The sequence below is a fragment of the Lolium rigidum genome, chromosome 7 (genome assembly GCF_022539505.1).
Source record: "Lolium rigidum isolate FL_2022 chromosome 7, APGP_CSIRO_Lrig_0.1, whole genome shotgun sequence".
NCBI classification, from domain to species: domain Eukaryota; kingdom Viridiplantae; phylum Streptophyta; class Magnoliopsida; order Poales; family Poaceae; genus Lolium; species Lolium rigidum.
Window position 1 is genome coordinate 15594714 of NC_061514.1, and position 14782 is coordinate 15609495.

The following is a 14782-nucleotide window of genomic DNA, read 5'->3' on the forward strand; positions in this document are numbered from 1 at the left end:
GGGAAGTAAAACCCAAATTTATTGATTCGACACAAGGGGAGGTAAAGAATACTTATAAGCCTTAACAACCGAGTTGTCAATTCAGCCGCACCTGGAAAAGCACTAGCAACAATGGGTGATGTGAAAGTAGCAAGTGGTATGAGAGCAATAGTAACAAGAATACGAGCAAAGTAGTAATAGTGATATGAGAGCAATGGCACCGTAAAACAGCTTGACATGTAGAACAGAGTATATGATGATGAAAGATGGACCGGGTTCCCAGCTATCTACACTAGTGGCAACTCTCCAATAACAAGTGTTGGGTGAACAAATTACAGCTGGGCAATTGATAGGATTGATAAAGCATTAAGAAAGAACATCAATTCATTAATCATGTAGGCATGTTTTCCAATATAGTCGTACGTGCTCGCAATGAGAAACTTGCACAACATCTTTTGTCCTACCAGACCGGTGGCAGCCGGCCTCAAGGGAAACTATCGGATATTAAGGTACTCCTTTTAATAGAGCACCGGAGCAAAGCATTAACACACCGTGAAAACATGTGATCCTCACATCACTACCATCCCTCCGGTTGTCCCGATTTCGTCACTTCGGGGCCATTGGTTCCGGACAGATGACATGTGCATACAACTTGTAGATACAATCTAAGCAACAATATAGAGCTCAAATCTAAGATCATGCCACTCGGGCCCTAGTGACAAGCATTAAGCATAACAAGATTGCAAAGCAACAATAACTTCACAAACTTTATAGATAGACTAATCATAATGTATCATCCATCGGATCCCAACAAACACAACACCGATTACATCGATGAATCTCAATCATGTAAGGCAGCTCATGAGACCATTGTATTGAAGTACATGGGGGAGAGTATACCGACATAGCTATCGCTAGAACCCGTAGTCCATGGGGGAACTACTCACGGAGCATGATGGAGGCGATGGCGTTGATGGAGATGGCTTCCGGGGGCACTTCCCCGTCCCGGCAGGTGCCGGGACAGCAGTTCTCGTCCCCCGAATTGGAGTTTCGCGACGGTGGCGGCGCCCCTGGAGTCTTTCTGGAGTTTCGTCAATTGGTACGGTGTTTTTAGGTCGAAAGGGGTTTTATAGGCGAAGAGGCGGCGCAGGGGGGCACCTGGGGGCGCCACACCCTAGGCCGGCGCGGCCTAGGCCTGGCCCGCGCCGCCATGTGGTGTGGTGGCCCCCCGGCCCCTCTCCGACTCTTCTTCGGTGTTCGGAGCCTTCCGGAGAAAATAGGAGGTTTGGCGTTGATTTCGTCCAATTCCGAGAATATTGCCCGAACAGCCTTTCTCGGAACCAAAAACAGCAGTAAAACGAGAACCGGCACCGTGGCATCTTGTTAATAGGTTAGTTCCGGAAAACGCATAAAAACATTATAAAGTGCAAGCAAAACATGTAAGTATTGTCATAAAACAAGCATGGAACGACAGAAATTATGGATACGTCGGGGACGTATCGCATCCCCAAGCTTAGTTCTCGCTCGTCCCGAGCGGTAAACGATAAAAAGAATAATTTCTGTAGTGACATGCTACTTACATAACCTTGATCATACTATTACAAAGCATATGAAATGAATGAAGTGACTCAAGGCAATGATCTATAGTTGCTAAAAAGTAGATAACATATAGCAAAACTTTTCATGAAGAGTACTTTCAAGACAAGCATCAAAATTCTTGCATAAGAGTTAACTCATAAAGCAATAGATTCAAAGTAAAGGCATCGAAGCAACACAAAGGAAGATATAAGTTTCAGCGGATGCTTTCAACTTTCAACACGTATATCTCATGGATATTGTCAACACAAAGTAATATGATGAATGCAAATATGCAAGTATGTAAGAATCAATGCACAGCTAACACAAGTGTTTGCTTCTAAGGTGGGAGGAAGTAGGTAACCGACTCAACATAAAAGTAAAAGAATGGTCCTTCAAAGAGGAAAGCATCGATTGCTATATTTGTGCTAGAGCTTTGGTTTTGAAAACATAAAGAGAGCATAAAAAGTAAAATTTTGAGAGGTGTTTGTTGTTGTCAACGAATGGTAATGGGTACACTAACCCCTTGCCAAACAAACCTTCAAAGAGCGGCTCCCATGAATTATTTTTATTTTTGGGTGGCACTCCTTCCAACCTTTCTTTCACAAACCATGGCTAACCGAATCCTCGGGTGCCCGCCAACAATCTCATACCATGAAGGAGTGCCTTTTTATTTTAGTTTTATTATGATGACACTCCTCCCAACCTTTGCTTACACAAGCCATGGCTAACCGAATCCTTCGGGTGCCGTCCAACAATCACATACCATGGAGGAGTGTCTATTTTTGTTAATTAATTTGGGACCGGGAATCCCATTGCCAGCTCTTTTTGCAAAATTATTGGATAAGCGGATGAAGCCACTAGTCCGTTGGTGAAAGTTGCCCAACAAGAATGAAAGATAAACACCACATACTTCCTCATGAGCTATAAAACATTAACACAAATTGAGAAGCATTTTGAATTGTTTAAAGGTAGCACTCAAGCAATTTACTTTGGAATGGCAGGAAATACCACATAGTAGGTAGGTATGGTGGACACAAATGGCATAGTGGTTGGCTCAAGGATTTTGGATGCATGAGAAGTAATCCTCTCGATACAAGGCTTAGGCTAGCAAGGTTGTTTGAAGCAAACACAAGTATGAACCGGTACAGACAAAACTTACATAAGAACATATTGCAAGCATTATAATACTCTACACCGTCTTCCTTGTTGCTCAAACACTTTTACTCGTAAAATATCTAGACCTTAAGAGATATCAATTATGCAAACCAATTTCAACAAGCTCTACAAGTAGTTCTCCACTAATAGGCTTAGACTACATGAAAAAACTTAATCATGATCTACTTGAGAGCTCAAAACAATTGCCAAGTGTCAAATTATCCACAACATATGAGGCATTTTCCTTTTCCAACCAAATAAAGATAAGTATTGTAGCTTCCAACTTTTATCATTGAACATTAAAAGTAAAACGAAGAACACATGTGTTCATATGAAAAAGCGGAGCGTGTATCTCTCCCACACAAGGATTGCTAGGATCCGATCTTATTCAAACAAAAACAAAACGAAAATAAACACACAGACGCTCCAAGTTAAGCACATATGATGTGACCGAATAAAAATATAGTTTCGTGGGAGGAACCCGATAAGTTGATGAAGAAGGGGATGCCTTGGGCATCCCCAAGCTTAGACGCTTGAGTCTTCTTGAAATATGCAGGGATGAACCACGGGGCATCCCCAAGCTTAGACTTTTCACTCTTCTTGATCATATATCATCCTCCTCTCTTGACCCTTGAAAACTTCCTTCACACCAAACTTCTCACAAACTTCATTAGAGGGGTTAGTACTCAAAAAATTTGAATCCACCTTGGTCCTGTAGTGGCACATTGCAAGAACTCAATAAAACATTAGCTACAGCCCTCTACGTCTAGAAAACCTCGCTTAAAGTCCACAAGAGACAATGCAAAAAACAGAGACAGAATCTGCCAAAACAGAACAGCCAGTAAAGACGAATTTTAATAAAATACTTCCGTTGCTCAAATCAGAAAACTCAAAACTAATGAAAGTTGCGTACATATCTGAGGATCACTCACGTAAATTGGCATAATTTTCTGAGTTACCTACAGAGAATTAAACCCAGATTCGTGACAGCAAAGAAATCTGTTTCTGCGCAGTAATCCAAATCTAGTATCAACCTTCGATTAGAGGCTTCACTTGGCACAACAAAACACAAAACTAAGATAAGGAGAGGTTGCTACAGTAGTAAACAACTTCCAAGACACAAATATAAAACAAAGTACTGTAGCAAAATAACACATGGGTTATCTCCCAAGAAATTGCTTTCTTTATAGCCATTAAGATGGGCTCAGCAGCTTTAATGATGCACTCGCAAGAAATAGTATTTGAAGCAAAAGAGAGCATCAAGAGGCAAATCCAAAACACATTTAAGTCTAACATGCTTCCTATGCAAAGGAATCTTGTAAATAAACAAGTTCATGAAAAGCAAAGTAACAAGCATAGGAAGATAGAACAAGTGTAATTTCAACAATTTCAAGCATATAGAGAGGTGTATTAGTACCATGAAAATTTCTACAACCATATTTTCCTCTCTCATAATAATTTTCAGTAGCTTCATGAACAAACTCAACAATATAGCTATCACATGCAGCATACTTTTCATGATTTCCAAACACATAATTTTTATCAAGTTCAAGAATAGTGGAATTAAAACTTTCAAACTTACTTTTATTAATAATATAACAAGGTAGTTGATCAATCTCAAGAGATATGGGACTCATAGAATAAGTCAAGAACTCTCCAATCCCATTTTCATTAGTAGTACAATTAATATCATCAAGTAACATAGGACCATCATCTAGAGCTTTATCATAAACATTTGCCAAGCAAAATTCTTTAGTACCATGCATTTCGACATCGGCACAAACAAAGCATTATCATAAGATTTATCAAAGTAGCATGGATTATCATATATAACAAGTAGCATAATCATTCTCACAAGTATTACTCATAGGTACTATTTCAAGAGAATCCACAGGAACATAACATTCAACCTCTTTCAGTAAGCATGGAGGACAATCAAATAGTGTAAGAGATAAAGAGTTACTCTCATTAGAAGGTTGGCATGGGTAGCTAATCCATTCTTCCTCCTTTTGTTCATCACTCTCCTCTTCTTTTTCATCCAATGAGCATTCGTGTTCATCAATTTCCTTCTTCATCCAATGAGCTGGTTCATCACTTCCCACGCCCGCAAATTGTGAGTGCATTCTTGTGCATTAATGTGTCTCTCTTTATAATCAAGGATATAAGGATTCCTACCGTAGCATTCTATGCAAGAATTAAGGATAGTAGAGACATAATCTTTAAGGCCCTTACAAACAACACAAGTTTCATAATTCTCAACCATGAAGGATTCTATCTCTGAGGCTCCCATAAATAAGACAAATTGTTCTACCTCCTCGAACCCATAATGAATATAGCAATTCCGATTATAGTTCTTAATTAAAAATTCCTCACTAAAGCCACATTGAAATTTAAGATGTTTAGTATCCCGTTGAGAGCAACAGTTTATATCATGGCGTTCAAGCAAGATTTTAGCAATTGTATTCAATTTTTCTATCATAGCACTCATTATTTTACCAGCTTCTTGATTCTCTATAACAATTATAACATTCTATAAGCTCCAAGTAGGTTGTTGGTTCTCCCATAACAAGCAGCTTTTAAATTTTTTGGTTTTTCAAATTTTTATGGATTTTTGGGTATATGAGACAAATAAAACAAGACAAAAATAAACTAAGCAAAAGTAAACTACGCAAACTAATACTAGACAGAAATAAACTAAGCACAAATAAACTAGACAAAAGTAAACTAAGCAAAACAAAATAAAATAAAACAGAGAGAGAGGTAGAGTGTACTCCCTGTGTGAACTTATGAGTAGAGCTATGCCTCCCCGGCAACGGCGCCGTAAAATAGTCTTGATGACCCACAAGTATAGGGATCGCAACAGCCTTCGAGGGAAGTAAAACCCAAATTTATTGATTCGACACAAGGGGAGGTAAAGAATACTTATAAGCCTTAACAACCGAGTTGTCAATTCAGCCTGCACCTGGAAAAGCACTAGCAACAGTGGGTGATGTGAAAGTAGCAAGTAGGTATGAGAGCAATAGTAACAGTAACACAGCAAGCAGTAATAGTGATATGAGAGCAATGGCACCGTAAAACAAGTTGACATGTAGAACAAGTATATGATGATGAAAGATGGACCGGGGTTCCCAGCTATCTACACTAGTGGCAACTCTCCAATAACAAGTGTTGGGTGAACAAATTACAGTCGGGCAATTGATAGGATTGATTAAGCATTAAGAAAGAACATCAATTCATTAATCATGTAGGCATGTTTTCCAATAATAGTCGTACGTGCTCGCAATGAGAAACTTGCACAACATCTTTTGTCCTACCAGCTCGATGGCAGCCGGGCCTCAAGGGAAACTACTCGGATATTAAGGTACTCCTTTTAATAGAGTACCGGAGCAAAGCATTAACACACCGTGAAAACATGTGATCCTCACATCACTACCACCCCCTCCGGTTGTCCCGATTTCTGTCACTTCGGGCCATTGGTTCCGGACAGTGACATGTGCATACAACTTGTAGATACAATCTAAGCAACAATATAGAGCTCAAATCTAAGATCATGCCACTCGGGCCCTAGTGACAAGCATTAAGCATAACAAGATTGCAAAGCAACAATAACTTCACAAACTTTATAGATAGACTAATCATAATGTATCATCCATCGGATCCCAACAAACACAACACCGATTACATCGATGAATCTCAATCATGTAAGGCAGCTCATGAGACCATTGTATTGAAGTACATGGGGGAGAGTATACCGACATAGCTATCGCTAGAACCCGTAGTCCATGGGGGAACTACTCACGGAGCATGATGGAGGCGATGGCGTTGATGGAGATGGCTTCCGGGGCACTTCCCCGTCCCGGCAGGTGCCGGGACGCAGTTCCGTCCCCCGAATTGGAGTTTCGCGACGGTGGCGGCGCCCGGGAGTCTTTACCGGAGTTTCGTCAATTGGTACGGTGTTTTTAGGTCGAAAGGGGTTTTATAGGCGAAGAGGCAGCGCAGGGGGGAACCTGGGGGCGCCACACCCTAGGACGGCGCGGCCTAGGCCTGGCCCGCGCCGCCATGTGGTGTGGTGGCCCCCTGGCCCCTCTCCGACTCTTCTTCGGTGTTCGGAGCCTTCCGGAGAAAATAGGAGGTTTGGCGTTGATTTCGTCCAATTCCGAGAATATTGCCCGAACAGCCTTTCTCGGAACCAAAAACAGCGTAAAACGAGGAACCGGCACCGTGGCATCTTGTTAATAGGTTAGTTCCGGAAAACGCATAAAAACATTATAAAGTGCAAGCAAAACATGTAAGTATTGTCATAAAACAAGCATGGAACGACGAGAAATTATGGATACGTCGGGGACGTATCAACGAGGCATGTCCGGGGACATTCCGTGGAAAGTAGGGTTCTCCCCGTAACGATGACCCGTACGCTTGCGAAGCCGTAAGAGAAAGATGGATCGGGATGCGGATGTTATGGCGAAGTTGGTATCGGAAGTCGATACGATGAAGAAAACCTTGAATATACTAGTACAAGAAAGATCGGCAAACTGGGCGAATGAAGATCATCCGAGCGGATCTCGAAGCCAGCCCGCGGATGAGAAGCAGCGTGGCTTCCACGGAGAACCCGCCGGCTACCGATAATGCAACGGCGGTCGAAATTACTGCACCGGAGCCTCCTCGCTACCCCGTGGACGATGTAAAGGAGATGAAGGAATGTCATCTCGCATTATCCAATGGGGAACATGTCCATGAAGGTAGCCATCGGCGAGTGCTTTGCCATGTGAGCCTGGAGCACTCCACCACAACAACCCCATTCCGGATGGCTATGCTCGTGTCACGGTGGAGGAAATACTCCAAGGGTTTGAGGTACCGGAGATTGACATTGCTACACCCGAAGGGGAGAGAAGACTTGGAGGTGTCAAGCGCCGGCTCATTCTATGGAAAAAGAAGTTTATCAAGTTTCCGGACGAGGCGCCAACAAGTCCACCCCCTACGGTGGTGGTGGTGGCGGCGGTGGCGGTGGTGGTGGTGGTGCTTCACCTACACCTCCTTCACGAGGGCCGACGCCGCCCCCAATTCACCTCCGGCGGGTAGCGGCCGCCGCCCCTAGTCCGCCCCGGGCGGGTAAGCGACGCCGCCCCCAATCCACCTCCGGCGAAGAAGCAGAAGCAGCAGTCCTGGATTATTAACCCGGACCCTTACGTACCTAAGAAAACAAAGGTCCCGGAGGTATCACTCGAAGCCTCTCCCCACGAGGCCTTGGGAAAGTAGTGCCGAGGAAGTCGAGGCGGGCGCGGCTGCTGATTTAGAGAAATGGAAGGCGAGCTGCAAGAAGAAAATAGAGGGCGAGCCCAAGCCGCATTTTCCGATGAGCAAAAGAAGTGGGCTAAGTCATTTTTGAACACACCGTCCCAAGCCGCAAAGAATCTGCTCGACGACTATGCACGTGAACTTCGTAGGCAAGCACTCGCGTTCAAGAGGAACCAAGATTTGGCGGAGAAGCAGGAGAAGAAAGCCTTGGAGGAGGCCGAGAAAAAATTAGAAAGGGGGAAAGAAGTTGCCCAGCTCGGGGAACAAAGTAAACAATCGATCGCCCCGCTCATAGTGCAAGCCGCCGGTCCGGATGCCCCCGATATCATAGCAGCTGCGGCAGCACATGGATTGACCGTAACGAGTGCCGGAGAACAAGCGGCCGACTTAGGTATCACTCTTCGTGCACTCGTTAGGCCTTGATGAGGCGCCAATGAAGGACGTAGTATTTACATATGTGAAGAATGGCCCTCTCGTCGAGCCTCGCGCAGGAAGAGGATCTACCTCGACAAATGAAAGGTCTCGCTAAATTGGTACAAGAGTTACATAAAACTTAAAAACGCCAAAGACTATATTTATGCGGAAGTTAGAGCTGACATCACTTCAAACATTACTATATCGCGGTTCATCGGAGTGAATTGTTCCAGCTGTTCAATCTGCGCGACCTCGACAAATCTATCATCGCTTGCTACGTTCGTAAGTGATTTATTAATTTCTACCCCATCTCGTTCATTGCCCGCACTATATATTGTCCTAACTATCTTGTTGTGTACGCTATTATGCGGAATGAAGAAGCGGGAAATGCAAATAAGGAACATCCATGATGTTGGGTTCATTGACCCATACATCGTTAATTCATATGTGTTAGAACACCACCCCGCCGACGTGGAGGAAGATCTCGTGGCGGTTTCTTAGAAAACAGGAACTCAAAAGTGATATTCTATTTCCTTACCATTTTGGGTGAGTGTTTCTGTCTTGAGCACATTCTCTTTTGTTTACTCCATGCATGGTATGTGGCTAATCGATGAGTTATATATGCATGATCGTGCATGTATCGTGTCCGCAGGTTCCACCGGATTCCGATGGTAATTCAATTTCACACCTCCACAGTTCTCGTCCACGACTCTCTCGAATATGGATGCGGCGCTTTGGGCCGACATGAGAAAAATGATGCAAAAGTAATTGTTTTCATTCATTTGCGCTCTATATCGATCGGCCTATTTCGTTCATCATTTCCTAATATCAAGTAACTAATTAATAACTCTCTTGTTCATTTAATTTTCTTTGCCTCGTAGGGTTTGGAGACGGTTCGTAGATCAAAAGGTCGGTGAATTCAAAAAAGAGCTACATTTTAAAAGAGCAGTGCGGACGACCGGTGATATTCAGCCACCGGGGACCAATCTATGTGGATACTATGTTTGTGAGAGGATCCGGAGATACACCAATGAGCGGGACCAGTCGGATGAGCTCAACATCAAGAGGAATAACCTCCGGAAGCTCGCTTCCGACCACTTCAGGAGGAACTAGCTGGATGGTTCGCGAGGGAAGTCATCGATCCTACAGGACAACACTACGTAGAGGACGTAGAACTATACATGCATTAAATTATGTATGGAAACTTGTTCAAACTTGTATATGGTCATCCGATGATATTGAATATATATTGTATATTCCTCTTGAATTCTTTTTGGTTATAATTTCAAATTTGTTTGAAATTGTACATTCATATGCATGCATGTATGTAGTACCGTAGAATATGTGAAACGTACTCCTTCAAAATTACAAATAAAGCACAAAAGAAATAAAACAATACAAATTAAACGAGAAAACAGGTTTAGGGGGGCAGGTTTAGGGGGGGGGCCTAAAACCCTAAACCTGCGGCGGCCTTTAGTCGCGGTCGGCCAGAAGAACCGCGACTAAAGGGCCTCCGCCCAAACGGTCGCCTGGCGCCCACGTGGAGGAGCCTTTAGTCGCGGTTCGTAAGGAACCGCGACTAAAAGGGGGGGCCTTTAGTCGCGCTTAATTGGTCGCGGTTGCGCAACCGCGACCAATGGCAGTTGCGCACCGCGACTGATGGCCTTTTTTCTACCAGTGGGCGCTGGCGCTCACGCACGGCGCGGCCCGACAAGGACACGCCGGACGCGGCGGCCGTGCCGGCAGGGCACGTGGCGGTGCGCGTGGAGGGCGGCCGGTTCCTGGTGCCCTTGGCGCACCTCAGCCACCCGGCGTTCCAGGAGCTGCTCCGCCAGGCCGAGGAGGAGTACGGCTTCCCGCCCGGCGCGTCCGGCCCGCTCGCGCTCCCCTGCGACGAGAAGCGCCTCCGCGACGTCCTCCGCCGCGTCACTTCGCCGCTTCTGAAGGGGATGGCCGTGCAGTCGTGATCGGTCAATCTTTCCTTCGTAAAGCCTCTGTACATTGTAGCTAGACGCGAGGTAGCCGTGTGCATTTGCTCGCTTTTCTGCAAGAACGCACTTTCAAGCCGGCATCAGATCGGCAGCTAGTTCAACGCCGGCGCCCATGCCGCAGCGCTGAAACCGGGCATAGACTTTCCAGACTGCTGGACAAGACAGATGCGCTGAAGAAGCTGCCCTGACAGATACACCAAATGCCAAATTAATTGTATTATCCTGCACCATCAGTCGAGCTGGCATTGCAAATATGTACTACTCAAATATCTTCTCGTCCCATAAACTCCGGTAGAATAGAAGTTTAACTTACCGGTATTTGCAAAATCTGTTGGTTGTGTGCTGACGGCGAATGGCAGAATTGGCCAGCTGCAGCTGTACCTGCATCTTAAAAAACGTACCTTTGTCCTTTATCGAAAAAATCTAAAGTACCTTTGTAGTGTTAATGCCAGTTGTGAACTCCTGTTATGTGGTCTTGATATGATGCTTTGAGTCAACAACAACAAAATTCATGGAAACGAGATTCTAACAAAGATGAGAAATATATCTATTTTTTAGCCTATAATCTATTAGACGACATCCAACTAACACAAATATGTATGTAACACGGTTTTGATCATTTCTAGGACGAGGGAATGGGAGGTTGTAGAGAGCACGGATGAGAAAGAAGCATGAATAAACCAGATGAAGATGAAAAATAAAAATAAAATGAAGAAGACATAATAAGCAAAAGGAAACTACGGGCATCCCCTCTCGATGAGAGTCGTTGCGTTTGTTGGTTCCACTCCGCTACCAACTCCGATGGCCTAGCCAGCCTTAGTGGCGAGGAAAGGGGGAACCCAGCCACCCTTGTGCAAAGTAGCAGTATGATTGATTTCAGGCTTAGTGGTAGGCTTGCCGCTATGTCATTTGGCATAATGCATGTCGTGGGGGTTATGCCTTGCTGCTTGTGTGCAGTGTCGGGTGGCCATGTCATGAATGTCATTTTTCTTTGTGGGCAAGATCGACGGGGAAGGATCAAACCGTGATATGTGTTTACTGTTTTAGTCCTTAAAAAACCCTTAGAACCACAATGTAATTACCCTTTTTTCTGGGTCTTCTTTTGTAGTTTGTAAGTGCCACTCTAAATTAATGTAACTTTCGGGGCCCTTCATTGTCCAAAAAGGAGAGTAGATGAGCGACTTTGTGGGTTGTGGAGAGGACAAAGAACATAGGAAAGTGACAAATGTAGAGCATATGAAGCATAAGGTAGGGGTTGTTAAGAAAAAAAAAATCAATTGTGTGTGGGAATCAAAAAGTCGATAGTCCAATACCATATTTGATTTCCAGGTGCTATCTAGTGTTGTGCCTAGGATATTAATCGAACTAAACCATTCGTAGTCTTACATTCTTTTTACAAGTTTGTTTTCCATGCCAACATGCAAGACCAACAACCAATACCAAGGTAAACCTACAACCAAACACTTACAATGAGTAGATTAAGCAACTCTGAGTAACATCAGAAGTCCAAAACAAACTTGCAAATATCCAAGTTGCCATTCATCTTCACCGCTACTGAGTCTTACTCGTGCTCTTCGGCTTACAAGGTGCAATTCGCCGAGACAATTCGCTCTTGTATGGATTCCATTGGTTGGAAGGTTTGGGATCGTCCTAAATGCAAGCTTTACTATTGGCTCATCATTCAAAGCGGGGTCTGGATGGCGGACTGTCTTGCTAAGCGCGGATGGACCAATGGTCGGGTTTGTCCCTTTTGTCGGTGCCGCGATGAATCTGCCGCCACCTCCTCTTGAAGTGTCGCTTCTCTATTCACATTTGGAAGATGATCCAAGATTGGATTCACATCCATGACTTCGATCCTTCCTCATGGGGCTTTTGATAGCGTCGAGCATTGGTGGACCTCGATTGCCTTTGCTCATGGTGGAAGAAGGAAAGCCATGGCCACCCTCCGCATGCTGGTTTCGTGGGAGATTTTGAATGAGCATAATGCGAGAACCTTCAAAAATGTGTTGACCATGCCCACCATCATCTTCGAGAGAATTAAGTCGGAAGCTGAGAATTGGGTTGTTGCCGGTGCTAAGCAATTGGGTCTTTTGGTAACGGGAGAGTAGACCATTTTTGCCCCCAGTCGGATTGTAACACTAAACTTGATTCTCAAACTTCTTCTCTATTCAAACCTTTTGCCTTTCTTTCAAAAAGAAAAACTAGGAGTAGTTGACTTGAAGCTGTCTTCACATTGTATTTCATTCGATGCGAACACATATACGAAGCAAAGAAAATGAAAACGTGGAGTTTCAGTATTGCGTGCCATAGGAATCGCGTGGTGCTTGCACATCAATTCCGTTGTGCAACATATGGAAATCGATCCATCGGCAGTAGTTTCTTGCTGGCGGGCATGAACACAACATGCCTGATTAATTCCGCGGGTTCGTTTCGTGTCCGTTGCATGAGGGGATGGCTAATGTCCCCGAGGGCACGACCCGACGCGTGCAAGCTGCAGGAGTAACCAACCCAGGTTGGCAGCAGCCGGGGAGGATGTATGCCAACACCGATCTAATCTTATCTCATCTTGGAGGCGTGTCGCGCGCAGCAACACAGAAATCTTGTTGACATGCCCGCATTTTGCGCCAAACCGGCGCCCTCTTTTCCGCTACATCAGTCACCCACATCACCCAGCTCGCGGTCAAGTTTGCCAGTCCGAGAGCAGCATCGAGCAAGCAAGCTCGCTGCCTCATTCGACCGCCGTGTAGGAGCTAATAGCCAAGCAAGGCAGCATGTGCATAATGATCACGATCCCGTCACTCGCCTGGCTGCGCCGCGCCGTGCGGCGGTGGTGCACCCGGAGCTCCGGTTCCGCGGCGGTGCCGGCGGGGCACGTGGCCGTGTGCGCCGAGGGCGCGCGGTTCGTGGTGTGGCTGGCGCACCTGGGCCACCCGGCGTTCCTGGAGCTGCTCAGGCAAGCGGAGGAGGAGTACGGCTTCGCGCCAACCTCTGGACCCGTCGCGCTCCCCTGCGACGAGGATCGCCTCCGCGACGTCCTCTACCGCGTCTCCTTGTCATCCAACTCCTACCATGAGCGTCGCCCCTCCTTCCGCCGCTGCAACGTCGGAGACTCGCGGCCGCTTCTCCAGGGACTGGCCGGGGAGAAGCTCGCTTTATGAGTGATCGATCAGCCGCGTGCGGTGAGCGCGCGCTCACCGAACGGCAGCAGTTGATCAGTGTTCACAAGCTGTCAAGCTCTTCCGGCTGGACGCGGGAAACAGAAAGGCGAAAGCAGGACGCAAGCCTGCCCTGGCCGGGACGACCGTGCAAGCGCCAAGCTATCCCGTCAAAGACCAGGCAGGTTCTCTAGTATGTAACAGTAGTAGTGAGAGTTGGATCAAGAAGGCGACGAATTTTAGGATTGTTTTCTCCGTAACTCTGCACACAATCGGTTGGGCAGCTCCTACCAAGAAATACGATTATATCTATAAAGATTTATTGATGTATGCATCTAAATTTGTGGTCTCTTGTATGTGATATGGATATGGATATATATATATCAATGTATGTGCCGTTGCCGGTGCAAAGCGGTTGGGAGAAATGATGCTGGAAGAGTATATCTTTTGATCTTTTGTAAACATATTTTACAGTTTATATAACTTCTTATCACTTAATTATCTGGTTAAAGCTTTTGCTTCCATTTAAAAACAAATGATGGAAGATATTAGCCTTTACTTGAAAAGCGCGTGCCAATAAGGTCTGCATTCGCTGGAAAACAAGTCGTGCCGAGACAGGTGTGCATTGAGCTGCAACAAAATGGAAGTTGTAAAACCGAGAAAACATACCTCGACGGAGTGGTTATAGTAAGGTGCTGAAGGTCGGTAGTGTTGAGTCAGTACTCAGTAGTGATGAGGGGACGAATAGTAAGCCAAATTTAACATACCTCGACGGAGTGGTTATAGTAAGGTGCTGAAGGTCGGTAGTGTTGAGTCAGTACTCAGTAGTGATGAGGGGATGAATAGTAAGCCAAATTTAACACCTTGTCAGTGGTGACAAGGTGTCGCAGTATATTTGGTTTGTTTGCACGGTGACCACGTTGCCGGCAGCAAACAGCTGACAGGTGGACACTTGCATTTTGGCAGTTTAATGCGTGCACTCCGAACAAAACTGCACATAATTAACTTGTTGAGTAGGAACTTCTGCACACGCGCATGACAAGTAAAACAAGACATGCTACGAGGAGAAAGTAATGTCTTGTAGGGCGACCAGGTGACTTGAGACAGAATATGGTTCAGAATCTAGATCGACACGCACTGGCCATTCATATTTTTATCGATCGATCTGGTTCAGAGGTCGAGGAGATGAGGCATCGCCACACGCGTCGTGACCAG

General features: G+C 45.3%; 1 protein-coding gene across 1 annotated transcript; it reads left to right on the forward strand.

The window, feature by feature from the left end:
- The first annotated feature begins 13183 nt into the window (after positions 1-13183).
- LOC124670954 (auxin-responsive protein SAUR19-like) lies at positions 13184-13570 on the forward strand. Its single transcript, XM_047207410.1, has one exon. The coding sequence runs from the start codon at positions 13184-13186 to the stop codon at positions 13568-13570; it is 387 nt and encodes a 128-aa protein (XP_047063366.1).
- Positions 13571-14782: the final 1212 nt, after the last annotated feature.